The sequence below is a fragment of the Notechis scutatus genome, chromosome 1, assembly GCF_049901735.1.
Source record: "Notechis scutatus isolate UNSWTSFEM ecotype Mainland chromosome 1, rNotScu1.2, whole genome shotgun sequence".
Classification (NCBI taxonomy): domain Eukaryota; kingdom Metazoa; phylum Chordata; class Lepidosauria; order Squamata; family Elapidae; genus Notechis; species Notechis scutatus.
Window position 1 is genome coordinate 9,824,846 of NC_142009.1, and position 14,903 is coordinate 9,839,748.

Sequence of the window (14,903 nt, forward strand, 5' to 3'; positions counted from 1 at the left end):
TTTTTTTCTTCTTGGAGTGTTTTTTCCCCCCATATTCATTTTGCATAAATTTAGGGACATCTGAACTGAATTCCCTCCCCCAGCGTCCTGTAAATTGGATAACATAAAAAAAACATTATTATATTATTGTTGTTGTTTTTTCATACTGTAAGCTTGATAGTGAGATGGGTGGTAGAGAAATGTAATTAATAAGTAAAATAGATCAATATGCAACCATAATAGTGCAGAATGTATAAATAAAATAAACAACAAAAAATAATAATGCCGAATTTAGAGCTGGGCCATGCTTAGAAAAAAGCTCAAGCTTTAGCAGACTTGAACAGTTAGAACCATTCTTTGCATATTTAATTCTATAGGCATTAATTTGGAAGAAAATGTATCTGAAACGGAGAGAGATGCTTATATATATACATATACATACATACATACATACATACATACATACATACATACATACATACATGTATGGTATTCAGCTTTGTTCGGGTATTTTCCCATGTCATTGTAGTTGTGCTTTTAAAGTTGTAGCAATGTTTCGGCAGAAGCTCATCTGCCATCACCAGGCTTCTGTATTGTGTTCGTACAGAAGCCTGATGATGGCAGATGAGATTCTGCCGAAACATTGCTACAACTTTAAAAGCACAACTACAATGATGTGGGAAAATACCCGAACAAAGCTGAATAACATACATGTAAGTACCCGCGAAAACTTAAGAAAACATATAGATATATAGATATATATTCCATTTTGTCTTCTTGGCTGGGCTTTTCTTCATTCCCTTCTTCTCCATCTAAGTCATTTCTCAGTCTTCTGCACACTTTCCTTCTTGTCATTCATGGGGGGTTTCCCCCCTTCTCTCCTTTTCTCCTTTTCTCTTTGTGGTTGCCCCTTTCTTTGGCTTCCTTCTATGCATCACAGTTAGGAAAGAAAACTATTTTGTTATTTAGGAATGGAGAGGGGGTGAGTAGGGGGGGTGTTTAAATTGGAGAGAAGGCTGTAAGCTTTCTTGCGGATGAGAATCAAAGCTTCAGTGGCCCGGAAAGATTGACTGAATGTCAGACAAATATTTGAAGTGATGGGGTGGGTGTTGCTTGCCGAGTCTGATTTCAGCCGACTTGTTTGTTTCTTTCACTTTGCTGCTGTGTGTATGTGTGTGTGTTAATAAAGTCACACCAGACAATGCAGATCACAAGGGTCGGGGAGATGTGCAACTCGCCATCCACACTTGCTTGTAAACTATGGGGTGGAGCAAGCCGTGAGGTGTCTATGGGTCCCTTCCTTTTGGAAAAGCAGCACTGGGGGGGACTGAAAATTGGATTTCCATTTTTAAATGCCAGGGAGATCAGAGAAGGCAGACGGGCCAATGTGGATTTTGTTGGAAAATGTTTGGGGAGGAGGAGGGGGAAGCCAGGCGTTGGGTGACAGCGGTGAAGAAATTCATTCACAGGCCAGAGGCCGATGTTTGGCCAGGCAGACTTAACACAGAGGTGCCTGGGTCAGTTTCACACCCACGTGTCAGTGTGTACACGTGTAAAGTGTGAAGGCTGGTGGGGCGAGAGGAAGAAGAAGGAGGGCGACTTGGGAACCATTTTCACTCCCATGTGAGAAATTGTTAACACAATCCTTCTTCTTTTAAGTTAAAAAACAGAAAAATGGAGATGGAAGTTTAGGAAAGGAGGGATTTCTTTGTATAAAATCTAAGATATGGTCTGGCAGAGATCGCATTTTATTTTATTTTTTAATTTTATTCAGTATTTATTTTTTTAGGCCTCTATGATTTTATAAATAATTCAAGCTGGCGAACATGACTTCTTCCTTTGACCTAGTTTGCTTACAACAACCCTGTGAATCGGGTTGGATTGAGAGAGAAAGACCAGCCCAAAATCACCCAGTCATGCCTAAGGCAGGACTAGAATTTACCATCTCCTGGTGATTAGCCTAAAGTCACCCAACCAGCTTTCATGGTTAGTTGAGACTAGAGCTCACCATCTCCTGGTGATTGGCCCAAAGTCACCCAGCCAGCTTTCATGGTTAGTCAAGACTAGAACTCACTGTCTCCTGGAGTTTGGCCCAAAGTCACCCAGCCAGCTTTCATGCCTAATGCAGGACTAGAATTCACCATCTCCTGGTGATTGGCCCAAAGTCACCCAGCCAGCTTTCATGGTTAGTTGAGACTAGAACTCACTGTCTCCTGGAGTTTGGCCCAAAGTCATCCAGCCAGCTTTCATGCCTAATGCAGGACTAGAATTCACCATCTCCTGGTGATTGGCCCAAAGTCACCCAGCCAGCTTTCATGGTTAGTCGAGACTAGAACTCACTGTCTCCTGGTGTTTGGCCCAAAGTCATCCAGCCAGTTTTCATGCCTAAGGAAGGACTAGAACTCATAATTTCCCAGTTTCTAGCCTGGTGTTTTAACCACTAGATCAAATTGGCTCTCTAAATAATCACGTGCTACCAAATTCCATTGGCCTCCAGGAAAAATGCTTAAAATTTATATTTAAGGCAGAAATTATCCTTACATTTTCCTGAGGGAAAATCTCATGGGAATATTTGATGGGGTGTTTAGTATGGAAATGTATAGGATCCTCCCACATAGCATCTTGTGTGGCTAGCTTGGGAAAAAAAACATATTGCCATTCTCAAAGGCTCTTGTCATTCAAGGCTGCAGGTCATCTCCAAAGTACACCAAAGTTGGGTGGCCCATAAATTTAAGTCAAAACAAAAACAACATTTAAGTAATCAAATAAAACCTTGCTCTGAGGGGTCCTTGGTGCTCTCTGAGCTTGGTTGTTTTCTTGCAGACGTTTCATTACCCAACTAGGTAATGCCATCAGTACTGATGACCACAGAATTTATGTCGCTAATCAAAGTGGTTGTTAAGTAAGTTGCTCCACTGCTTTTAGCCAGCGGAGATCAGGGGGAAGCAGAGCATTAGTCTTTCAGGATCTACCATGCTTAATGTTACTAAAGATCCACCAACCACTGCAAAATACAGGCGTGAGGATTTCAGAGTGAAATGGATGGTTTCTTCTCAGAAGTTTAGCTCAGCTGTTGATTAAGATGGAGCCTCAAATCCAATATATTGACCCCAAAACGCTGCCTTGATTCCCTGTCACTAACTCTGTCCTCGTTCAAGCTTTTTTTTCCGCTTATTTTAAGATGGGGCATCTCTCTGAACACATCGCTCTGACATAACTCGGGATCAGAAGCTCTTGGTGAATGATTTGCAGATTTCTAATTGCTGCCTCTGTAGTTTTTGACCGTGAGAGTTGCATTATCTGGGTTGGTCATCATGTGTGTAGACCAGGGGATCCCCAAACTTGGCAAAGTTAAGACTTGTGGACTTTAACTCCCAGAATTGCTGGCTGAGGAATTCTGGGAGTTGAAGTCCACAAGTCTTAACGTTGCCAAGTTTGGGGAGCCCCTGGTGTAGACTTTTAGCCATTCTGTTAGGACAGAACATTGCTTGGGGGTATACCACAGATCAGGGGTGTCAAACTTTATTTCATTGAAGTCCGTGTTAGGGTTGGGTTTGACCTCGTGTGTGTGTGTGGCTAGGGTGGTTGTGGCCAGCTTGATATCACTTGTGTTGGGGGCGTCTGTGGTGGCCTGGACATCTGCCAGCAAAAATGGGCCCTTGCAAGCTTCATTTCCGGCTGCGACGGCCTCCTGCAACCCTCTGCCAGTGAAAATGGAGCTTGGGAGGGCCACGCGTGGCCCTTGCAAGAGTAGTGGGATTCAAACAATTTTACTACCTGTTCTGTGGGCATGGCTTGGTGGGCGTGGCTTGGTGGGCATGGCAGGGGAAGGTTACTGCAAAATCCCCATTCCCTCTGCACCCCACTAACCTGCTTTCCAGCTCCGTTCTCCTGTGCAGGGCAACCAAAGGAGACCCAGCCAATCTGCCTCAATGGGAGGCCGAGAAGAGATGGGGTTGGCGGGGCCAGTCAGAGGTGGGATTTGCTGGTTCTCCGAACTACTCAAAATTTCCACTACCAGTTCTGACAGAACCTGCTGAATCCCACCACGGCCTTGCAAGCTGTTTTCGGCTGCAGCGGCATCCTGCAATGCTCTGGCAGAGGCACCTTGGACCAGTCCTTTGCTGTTCCCAGAACCAGATCTAAGCAGCCAGCGGGCCTTGATTTTGACAACGCCCGCCATAGATCATGGTTAGCTTCCTTAGATATTGAATTATAACATCGATCCTATTGCGACTCTGTAACCCCGTATTATGGTGATTTTTATCACGGTTTTACCTTACTTTAATATTTTATCTCGTATATTGTGCTGTCTACATATTATATAGGCACGCATAATTTTTTTTAAATTTTATTTTTTATTTGTATTGATTGGAATTTGTTAAACAAAAACAAGAATAAGAGACTACAAATACAATGATGGGGACGATAGGCACGTTAGTTCACTGATGCACGACCCCTCTACTCTGTATGTGTGTGCATGTGTGTGTGTGTGTGTACGTGTGTGTGTATCAGAGGTGGTCTTCAGCAGGTTCTGACCAGTTCTGGAGAACCGGTAGTGGAAATTTTGAGTAGTTTGGAGAACCGGCAAATCCCACCTCTGACTGGCCCTGCCCCATCTCTTCTCTGCCTCCCATTGAGTCCCAGCTGATCGGCTGGATCTTCTTTTGTTGCCCTGCACAGGAGAATGGAGCTGGAAAGCAGGTTAGTGGGGTGGGGAGGGAATGGGGATTTTGCAGTATCCTTCTCCTGCCACCCCCACCAAGCCATGCCATGACCACCAAGCCACGCCCATAGAACTGGTAGCAAAAAAAATTGAATCCCACCACTGGTATATATGTGTGTGTGTGTGTGTGTGTGTGTGTGTGTATAGTATTCAGCTTTGTTTGGGTATTTTCCCACGTCATTGTAGTTGTGCTTTTAAAGTTGTAGCAACGTTTCGGCAGAATCTCATCTGCCATCATCAGGCTTCTGTATTGTGTACATCTGTAGCAGACGGACACAATACAGAAGCCTGATGATGGCAGATGAGATTCTGCCGAAACGTTGCTACAACTTTAAAAGCACAACTACAATGATGTGGGAAAATACCCGAACAAAGCTGAATGCCATACATACATACATACATACATACATACATACATACATACATACATACATACATACATATGAGGGCTATCCACAAAATAGATTACGTTTTCGTCTGTAGCAAGAAGTGGCGGAACTAGCGTGGCCATCTTTGGTCTGTGTGTCCGCCGCTCAGTCTGCATCTAGTCGTGCTAGTGGGAGGTTCGTATCGTTGCCCGTTATTTCACAGCAAACGTTTGAAATGTGTGCTGCAATTGAAAATCCCGCGAGATACAGCTCCGATCTTGCTGTAGGGCGGATGAGGAAAAATCTCCCACTTGAAAGCATTCAGGACTTCTCAAGTGCGATTTGCTGTGTGTGGTCGGGCATTGTCATGCAAAAACAAAATTTTTGAGCTTAACTTTCCTCTACGCTTGTTCTGAATTGCTTTTCTTAGTTTTTGCAACGTTTCACAATAATTTCAATCGGTTTATGTTTTTTTGCAAACAAAAACCTTATCACTGATCGCACCTCACATCTCGCGGGATTTTCAATTGCAGCACACATTTCAAACGTTTGCTGTGAAATAACGGGCAACGATACGAACCTCCCACTAGCACGACTAGATGCAGACTGAGCGGCGGACGCACAGACCAAAGATGGTCGCGCTAGCTCCGCCCCTTCTTGCTACAGACGAAAAACGTAATCTATCTTGTGGATAGCCCTCGTATATGCTGATGCTGTACATAAACTTATATTTGTGTTTGTATGTGTTTTATTAGCGTTGTGTATATCAATGATTGCATGACCCTTGCCGCACAACCTCTACCCCCTTGTTATGTATACCTCTGCTTCTTCCTCTTGTAGCTACAACCGGTAGCGACCCCAGCCTGTCCCCGGATTCGCAGGATCCCGGCCAGGATGACGCCAAGGATTTGGAAAGCGCCAATATCTCCGACAAGGAGGTGGGCAGCAATGAGAATGACGACCAAAACCTGGGGGCCAAACGGAGAGGGCCCCGCACCACCATCAAAGCCAAGCAACTGGAGACCCTCAAAGCCGCCTTCGCCGCCACTCCCAAACCCACTCGGCACATCCGTGAGCAGCTGGCGCAGGAGACCGGCCTCAACATGCGCGTCATCCAGGTAGGGTGGGGGAAAATGGCGGGAGGGCGGGACTGATATGGGGTAGCCAACCGCGGTCCAGATCTTTTGAAGTTGGCTCAAGACTGGCTGGATTTCTGATTTGGGACTTCTAACAGCGGCTTGCATGATGGAAGACTTTCAGATCTTCACCCATCATTGGCTGAATTGATTGTTTGGAAACCTGCTTTTTTGGTTTGCTTTTTAAACATTTCTCACACCCAGCTCCTTAGGGTCAAAAGCAGAATGAACGCTCAAAAAATAATTGCTGTCCTTAGAAAAGGAGTTTCATAGCAGCATCAACGCACTTAGAATTGTATCTAGTTCTATTAATTCCTTTGCAAAAGATTCTCAGACTTTAAAGGTGTTTTTTTTCCAGCGGGAAGATACTGGATTAAATCTAGAGAGATCCAGGTTCAGTCCATTTCCTGCAGTGATTTATTTGATTGTGGTCACCAGGGGAGGGCAGGGATACATTGGGCTTTATTTTGGAGCTTTTATTTCTGTAAGATGCTCCAAGGTACCATGAGTGAGTTGGGCAGGTATATAAATAAATAATATATATATATAAATAAAAGCGAAATACCACTCACACATCATCACAAAATCTCCAGAACTGTAAAGCCTACAAACTTGAAATTTGGCACGTATGTTCCTCTTGGCTTCCAGATGCCCACTAAGAAAGACTTTTTCAAAATGACCATCAGAGCATTAGTATTTCCTATATTGTTATTATTAACAGGCTCTGATGCTAAGGAGTTCTACTCCCCCTCCCCACCTGAAAAGAAATCTGTTCCAAATGCAAAATACAAGCAGAGGAGAGGAGTTTCACTTTCAGTTTCAGAGCACCAAGCAGCTTTAGTACAGAACAGTCGAGCTGAGCCATGCCGAGGCTCCTTGCTGTCTCCTTCTTGCTCACACAGCAAATACTGTTTCAGTTTCCAAACAGCCCTCAACTCTCTCACACACTGACAGGACGCTAGCCAGATGAATACCGATGGATGCTGGTATGCAGAGGCAGAATTTTTCCCCCTTATTTTCCTCCCACAAAACTAAGCCTGACCACATAGTTTTGTAGCAAAGCACGGGTATCGAGCTAGTTTTTTATTAAATAAATAAATTGAAGAAAGAACCTCAATCAACCTATCCCAGGCTCCTGCCCCGGCTTATTTTGTGAAGAAAAGTTACAGGGATAAAGCCAGTTTGGTCTAGTGGTTAAGGCACCAGGCTATGAGTTCAAGTCCTGTGAAAGCTGGTTGTGTGACTTTTGACCAATCACCAAGAGACTGTGAGTTCTAATCCTACCTTAGCCATGAAAATGGGCTGGGAGGCTTTGAACTATTTACTCTCTCTCAGCCCACATCAAAGGGTTGTTGTGGGGAAAATGAGAGGCGGAAAGTGTGCTGGGTAGATTCACTGCCTTGAGTTATTGGTGAAAATAATAAAAGTCAAGAGACAAACAAATAAATATTTCCCTATAAAGGTTGCCTTGGGCTCCTAGAGGAAATAAGTTTAATACGTCAGAGATAGGATTACTAATTTTATTAGAACAAAATGAATATACAGGCAGTCCTCAACGTACGACCACAAGGGAGTCTAAAATTTCTGTTGTTAAGTGAGACATTTGCTAAGTGAGTTTTGCCCCATTCTACGACCTTTCTTGCCACAGTGGTTAAGTGAATCACTGTCATTGATAAGTTAGTAACCTGGTCGTTAAGTGAGTCTGGCTTCCCCATTGATTTTGCTTGTCAAAAGGTCGCAAAAGAGAATCACGTGACCTTGGGGATGCTGCAACCGTCATAAATATGAACCAGTTGCCAAGCCTCTGAATTTTGATGACACTGCAATTTTGATGACACTGGTCAGGACGCTGCAATGGTTGTAAGTGTGAAAAATGTTGATAAGCCACTTGTTTCAATGTCTTAAAGTAACTTAATAACAGTCACTAAATAAACTGTTGTAAGTTGAGGAAGATAGGCAGATAGATAATAATAGATAGATAGATAATGATAGATAGATAGATTGATGATAGATAGATAGATAGATGATAAGATAGATAGATATAGAAAGATATAGAAAGATAGATATAGATAGATAGATGATAGATAATAGATGATAGATAGACAGACGGACAGATAGATGTATATATGTGTATATACAGATATATAGATGGTTTTCAGCTTTGTTCGGGTATACACACGTCATGTGTATTGAGTTCGTCTGTACACAAGCCTGATGATGGCAGATGAGATTCTGCCGAAACGTCGTTACAACTTTAAAAGCACAACTATAATGACGTGGGAAAATACCCGAACAAAGCTGAATACCATACATGTAAATACCCGCGAAACTTAAGAAAACAGATATATAGATGTATATACTTTTTTTAGTGCCGTTGTAACTTTCAACGGTCACTAAACTAATTGCTGTAAGTCAAGGACTACCTGTACGCCCACTTTCAGTTCTGCGGTTTTAAGTATCGGGACATAAGTAAAAACCATATTTCCCTTGGCAGTTCTTAAAAGTAGATAAATACAACCTCAGAGGAACTATAACGCCTGGCATGTTGCACCATCTCATCATTTATCTTACGAAAGGAAAGCCAAAATGGAGAAGCCGTGCGTGCAAAACTTAAGTACACCTTCACTGCTTCCACAGGTATGAAGCAGCACCCAGGTGCTGCTAATCAAGTGCCCTTGGTCAATTAATCATCGGCAGGTGTGACTACCTGTATAAAAGCTGAAGTTCGGAGTTTGCTGGTCTCCAGCACCGGAATTTCCGGGAGGGCCGTTTTTCACCCTCCCAAAGGTCCGGAGGCCCCCCCCAGGCCTCTGAGAGGGCGAAAATGGCCTCCCCCCCCCCAGTGTTGGAAGCAATTGAAGAGGCTGGGTGTCAGGTGTCCCAGTAACGATGATGAATTATTGTGTCTCAGAGTTGGCTACTTGTCCGGATTTCAGCAGTTACCCCCATTTAAATCATGAGTCTCGAGGCAAACTTCCAAAACTTAAGAAGGACTTATTGAGAGTTAACATACCGGTACTGCCTGGATGTATCGTAATTCATATTCACCAATGGGACACATCCATAGCTAAGAGTCATCAGTCATGCTCTCCAGTTAGAATTTTGCACGGCAGAAACTTCAGTCACCTAGTTCCTATCTTTGAAAACATTTTATGGAATGCAGTTTTGGTTTTGCAACTACATGCTGCACTGCTCCCCCCCTCCCTTTCTGTTGGCAACTCTAAAAAGACCAGAGAAATATTTTATGAGTTGACACCTGGCCTCTGGAGGCCCTCCGGAAGCTGGAAACAGGCCAGCTTCTGGCCTTCCGGAAGGCTGTTTCCCCCCCCCCCTCAGAGCCTCCGCGTAGATCCTGCACTTACCTGCACTGTGTGGAGACTCCGGGGAGGGGAGGGGAGGGGAGGGGAGGGGAGGGGTGGGCGGGGCCAGTCAGTCGGTTGAAATACTGGTTCGGCGAACTAGATGAAAACTTAACATCCGGTTTGCCTGAACCAGTCCAAACCAGTAAAATCCCCCCCTGCCCACGACTAGGGGATTCTGGGAGTTCAAGACCACACATCTTCAAGATTGAGAAACACTGTTTTAGCCTATTGACGTTTGTAGGTGTAGGTTACCTGTTCCACTTGTACTGCTATCAATTGGTAATATGCATTTAAGTGTGATTTAGATACAGATTCAGACTTAACAGAGTTGGAAGGGGGCTTGTGGGTCATCTAGTCCAACCCAAGCAGACCCAGCAGTGAGGTTCCAGTTTGGGGTTGCAGGGAAAGGATTAAGTCAATGTTGGATCAGAAAAGATGAGTTTTGAGAGACAAGGAGCAGATAGTCCATTTTTGCTATTCCAGAAGGGACTGCAGAAATGGGCTCGTGTTGTCTGAGGTGAGAATGATACGATTTGTAAGGCAATATAGGTGGAAGGCACCTGGTTGGAGAAGGTTCCTTCATGAGCCGTGATGGCGCAGTGGTTAGAGTACAGTACTGCAGGCTACTTCTGCTGACTGCTGGGTGACTGCAATTTGGCAGTTCGAATCTCACCAGGCCCAAGGTTGACTCAGCCTTCCATCCTATCGAGGTGGGTAAAATGAGGACCCAGATTGTTGGGGGGCAACAGGCTGATTCTGTAAACTGCTTAGAGAGGGCTGTAAAGCACCATGAAGTGGTATGTAAATCTAACTGCTATTGCTATTGCCATGAAGTTTCGGTCAGTTGGAAAGAAGAATGAATTATCCTATTTAAGTTTAAAGTATGTGCATAGTCCTTAAAACCAGAATAGCAGAGGTGGAAGGGATCTTGGAGGTCTTCTAGTCCACCCCCCTGCTCAAGCCATTCTGGGCAAATGGCTGTCCAATCTCTTCTTAAAAACCTCCAGTGATGGAGCACCCACAACTTCTGGAGGCAAACTGTTCCACTGATTGATTGTTCTCACTGTCAGGAAATTTCTCCTTAGTTCTAGTTGGAAAAAGTCTTCAATCTGAAAAATCTGCAAAGCTTTGCCATTTGAGTAGTCACAAAAAGGTCTTGAGATATTAAACTATAGCCCCATCCCGTAATTTATAAACTCAAGTCATTATGCTCATTAATTCAAATTTGGCTCTACTTTCTCTTACCTTGCACATCCAACTTCTTTGGAATATAATTTCATCCTTTGATAGTATTGCAAATTCTAAACATGAACAGCATGAGGGATATGTTTGTATGCAGCACCATGTGGCATATTTTTAGTCATTTCTATACTTGGAATATTCCTTCCAACGTTTTAAGAAAACAAATTGATTTGGTTTGATTTAATGCTAGGTGAATTTTCTACAAATTATTATCTCTCCACTCAAACCATCTCACAATGTTGTCATTGTGGGGAAAATAGGAGCATCAGGTATGTACGTTGCCTTGAGCTTACCCAAAATAAAGGCTGGAAATGTTTTTAAAAATTAAATAATTTAAGGCAGAGGGATTCATTCATTTCTCCATTCTGGTAAGACAATGGGATTTCTTTTAAAATGGCTCTTAGAAAACCACATGCCAATACTATCTCACAACTTAAATTAGTGTCTAATCAAAGGAATTATTAAGTTGTGCCTTATTTATTTAACCTTGAGTTTGTATCTATTGTTTGCTCTTGTATTGTTATGGTTGAAGCTAAAGTATTCATTGACAAGTAGGACATTGCAATGTATGATTTTATATACTATATTTAGATCGGACCAAAGGAGGCGTAGTTCTAGGTTTTCTAGATCTAGAATTTATTCAATTTATAAGTTGCTCACCTGGCCACTGTGTAACTGGCTTAAAACAAAATAAAAATAAGTAAGTAAAACATTAAAAGCACAAGTAAACATTAAAATTAACAACGATGGCTAACAAATACACAAGAAACAAATATACAATGGGATGGAAGAATAATGCTTGCCTGGCTATAATTTACTTACTTATTTAAATTCTCCTGCAGTAATTGTTGCAAGTTTTAGTTTGAGCTTGTATATTCAAAAATATCTGTGCTAAGGGGATATGAATGAAAAGAAGTTTAATGAAAAGAAGGACTAGGCATGACATGATAGCAGTGTTCCAATATCTCAGGGGCTGCCACAAAGCACCTTAGCCATGAAAGGCAACTGGATGACTTTGGGCCAATCACTAGGAAATGGAGAGTTCTAGTCCTGCCTTAGCCATACAAGTTAACTGGGTGACTTTGAGTCTCTCTCAGCCCAACCCACCTCAGAGGGCTGGTGTTGTGAGAAGAGTAGGCGGAGGGAGGGATATTAGGTGTGTTTGCTGCCTTAAGGTACTTGCAAAAATAATAAAGATGGAATATAAATAAACAAATAAAAAGGCAAGGGCTACAAATCTGTATTTATGATTTCCAGATACGTTGCTTCCTGCAAAGCTTCCAGAGAATTTAAGATTGCAGTTTCCACCAATCCCAGCTCCCATTGGGATGATGGGAGCTGTAGTTCAAAATGTCAGGAAAGGGGCATTAGGCTGGAGGAGATGTGGACAAAACTGAACTAAATTCATTTTGCTTCCTCGCCCCCCACCTCCGATTCCATATTCCAGCTGCAAACACCTCTAAGTGAGCATTAGCCGTGCCTCCCTGGCCCTTAAATTGGCTTTAATAATGATGATTGTAACCTAGGGGGATACAACGGCGTGGAAAACATCTGTTGGGAGATCCTCCAAGTGGGAGCAGATGCTTTGAAGCAGAAGGTGTCTGCTCAGCTCAATACGGGGATCTGATTTGGATCAGGTAGCAAGTGATGGGAACTTCGCTGAACCTGGAAAGCAGCCACCTGGTCAAATAATCCCTGGAAGAAAAAAAAGGAAGCAATTTTGTTTGCAGATGAGAAATAATTGACTTCTGTTGTTTGACATGCAACCTGCAGACTCCCCGTAGAAGAGGTGCCAGATGGAAGGCTTGTCTTTTCGCTCTAAGTCATAACAGTTTGTTTGGTTTTGGCTTGGTGTGTGTAGGTGTGAGGGGAATCCCGCACTCCTGCCATTTGTTTTGCAAACTACGATTAAAGCAAACCATGCCGCAGGTGAACACACAACACTGGCAAAGACAGAAGAAGAGTTCTGACATTCTTTTTTTTGTATATATATATATATTTTTATTGGTTTTTAAAACAAACATAAACCAACAAAACATAAAAACATCAAATCATCTTCCATATATGTACATACAGTGTGCCGGTTGGTTTACAAATTGTTTTGTGCTTCCATTTCATAGTCTTCAATTATAATTACATTGTATATAATCTCGTATTTTCAATCAATATATTAAATACATTAATATCATTATTAATCAATCATTTGACTATACTTTTATTCATTCATGTTTTCCAAAATGATCATATTTTACTTAATTTGTTTTATAACAATTCGTATCATCGTCCCTGATCTATCCTAGAATCATTTTGTAGATATAATTAGAAAAGAATACATCTTTATATATTTATTATTTTCTAAAAGTCTGCATATTTCATTACTATATTTTATTGTCTAACCATTGATAGAAAAGATCCCAAATTTTATAAAATTGTTTATCATCTTGTTCTCTAATTTCAAATGTCAATCTACTCATTTCAGCACATTCCAATATTTTCTTAATGATTTCCTCCTGTGATGGTATTTTCTAATTTTTCCAGTTTTTAGCAAATACAATCCTAGCCACTGTTAATACATTTACAATCAGGTATTTCAAGTCTTTACTATATATTTCAGGTAAAATTCCCAATAAAAATATTTCTGGTTTCAAATCTATATGCTTTTTTGTCATTTTTTCCAACCACGTGTGGATTTTAGTCCAGTATTTTTTAGCATCCACACAAGTCCACCACATATGGTAATATGAGCCAGGTATCTGATGACATTTCCAACATTTTTCGGATTTATTCTTGAACATTCTTGCTATTCTTGTAGGGGGAAAGTGCCACCTGTAAAACATCTTATATAAATTTTCTTTATATGCTGTTGACATTGTCATTTTATAATTTTGAGACCACAATTTTTGCCATTTCTCAAGATCAGTCCCATATCCAAAATTCTTCCTCCAAGCAATCATAGTTTCTTTAACTTGTTCCTCTTCTAGTTTAATATCTAATAAATATCCATACAATTTTTAAATCACCTTTTCATCAGTACCTGTCAAAATCTTATCTAAGTCAGTCAGTTTATCATAGAAACCTTCTGTTTTAGAATCTTTATCATACCTTGAATGTATTTGCACATATGAAAACCAATTCATCTTTATACCTTGTTCCTTTAGTTTTTGTATAGATTTAAGTTCACCCTTTTCATTCAATATTTCACCATATCTAACTGTTTGTTCCTTTTTGTATATTATAGGATAAGAAAATGCTTCAATAGTCGATAGCCAGACTGGAATTTTCAAATAACATTGTCTTTTAATCTTCTCCCAATTTAACCACAGAGACTCCCCTATATAATGTCTTCTAAAATACCCCTGTGTTTTAGTTCCTTTATACCATAAAAAAGCATGCCACCCCGGGACAGGTCATGTCCTTCTAATATCAACAATCTAGTATTTCTTAATGTTATCCATTCCTTAATCCACATCAAATTTGTAGCTTGGTAATACAACTCCCAATTAGGCAAACCAAATCCTCCTCTTATTCTAGCATCCTGCAAAAAGATGTTCTGACATTCTTAATGCCCCAACTCAGCACCGAAAGGAATTTTGGAAAATGTTGCTCGTTACTGGTTCTCTTTTCTCATTCTGGAAAGGATTAACAGAGTGGGAAGGGATCTTGTAGGTCATCTAGTCCAACCCCCTGCCCAGGTAGGAGACACTACACCATTTCTGACAAATGGCAGTCCAGTTTCTTCTTGAAAGCCTCCAGTGATGAAGCTCCCACAACTTCCGAGGGCAACTTCTATTCCATTGGTTGATTGTTCTGTCAGAAAATTTCTTCTTATTTCCAGGTTGAATCTCTCATTGTTCAGTTTCCATCCATTATTCATTGTCTGGCTTTCAGGTACTTTGGAAAATAGCTTGACCCCTTCCTCTCTGTGGCAGCCCCTCAGATATTGGAAGACTGCTATCCTGTCTCCCCTGGTCCTTCTCTTCACTAGACTAGCCATGCCCAGTTCCTGCAACCATCCTTTGTATGATTTAGCTTCCAGTCCCCTAATCATCCTGGTTGCTCTTCTCTGTACTTATTCTAGAGTCTCAACATC

General features: G+C 41.7%; 1 protein-coding gene across 1 annotated transcript in view; it reads left to right on the plus strand.

Annotated features, from left to right (window-relative positions):
- Positions 1–14,903, plus strand: part of LHX1 (LIM homeobox 1) — a 63,047-nt gene that overhangs the window by 22,369 nt on the left and 25,775 nt on the right. Inside the window, exon 3 of the mRNA XM_087956570.1 lies at positions 5,914–6,191. Within this exon, the coding sequence (XP_087812696.1) occupies positions 5,914–6,191 (278 nt within the window). The remainder of the gene's footprint in view (positions 1–5,913; positions 6,192–14,903) is intronic.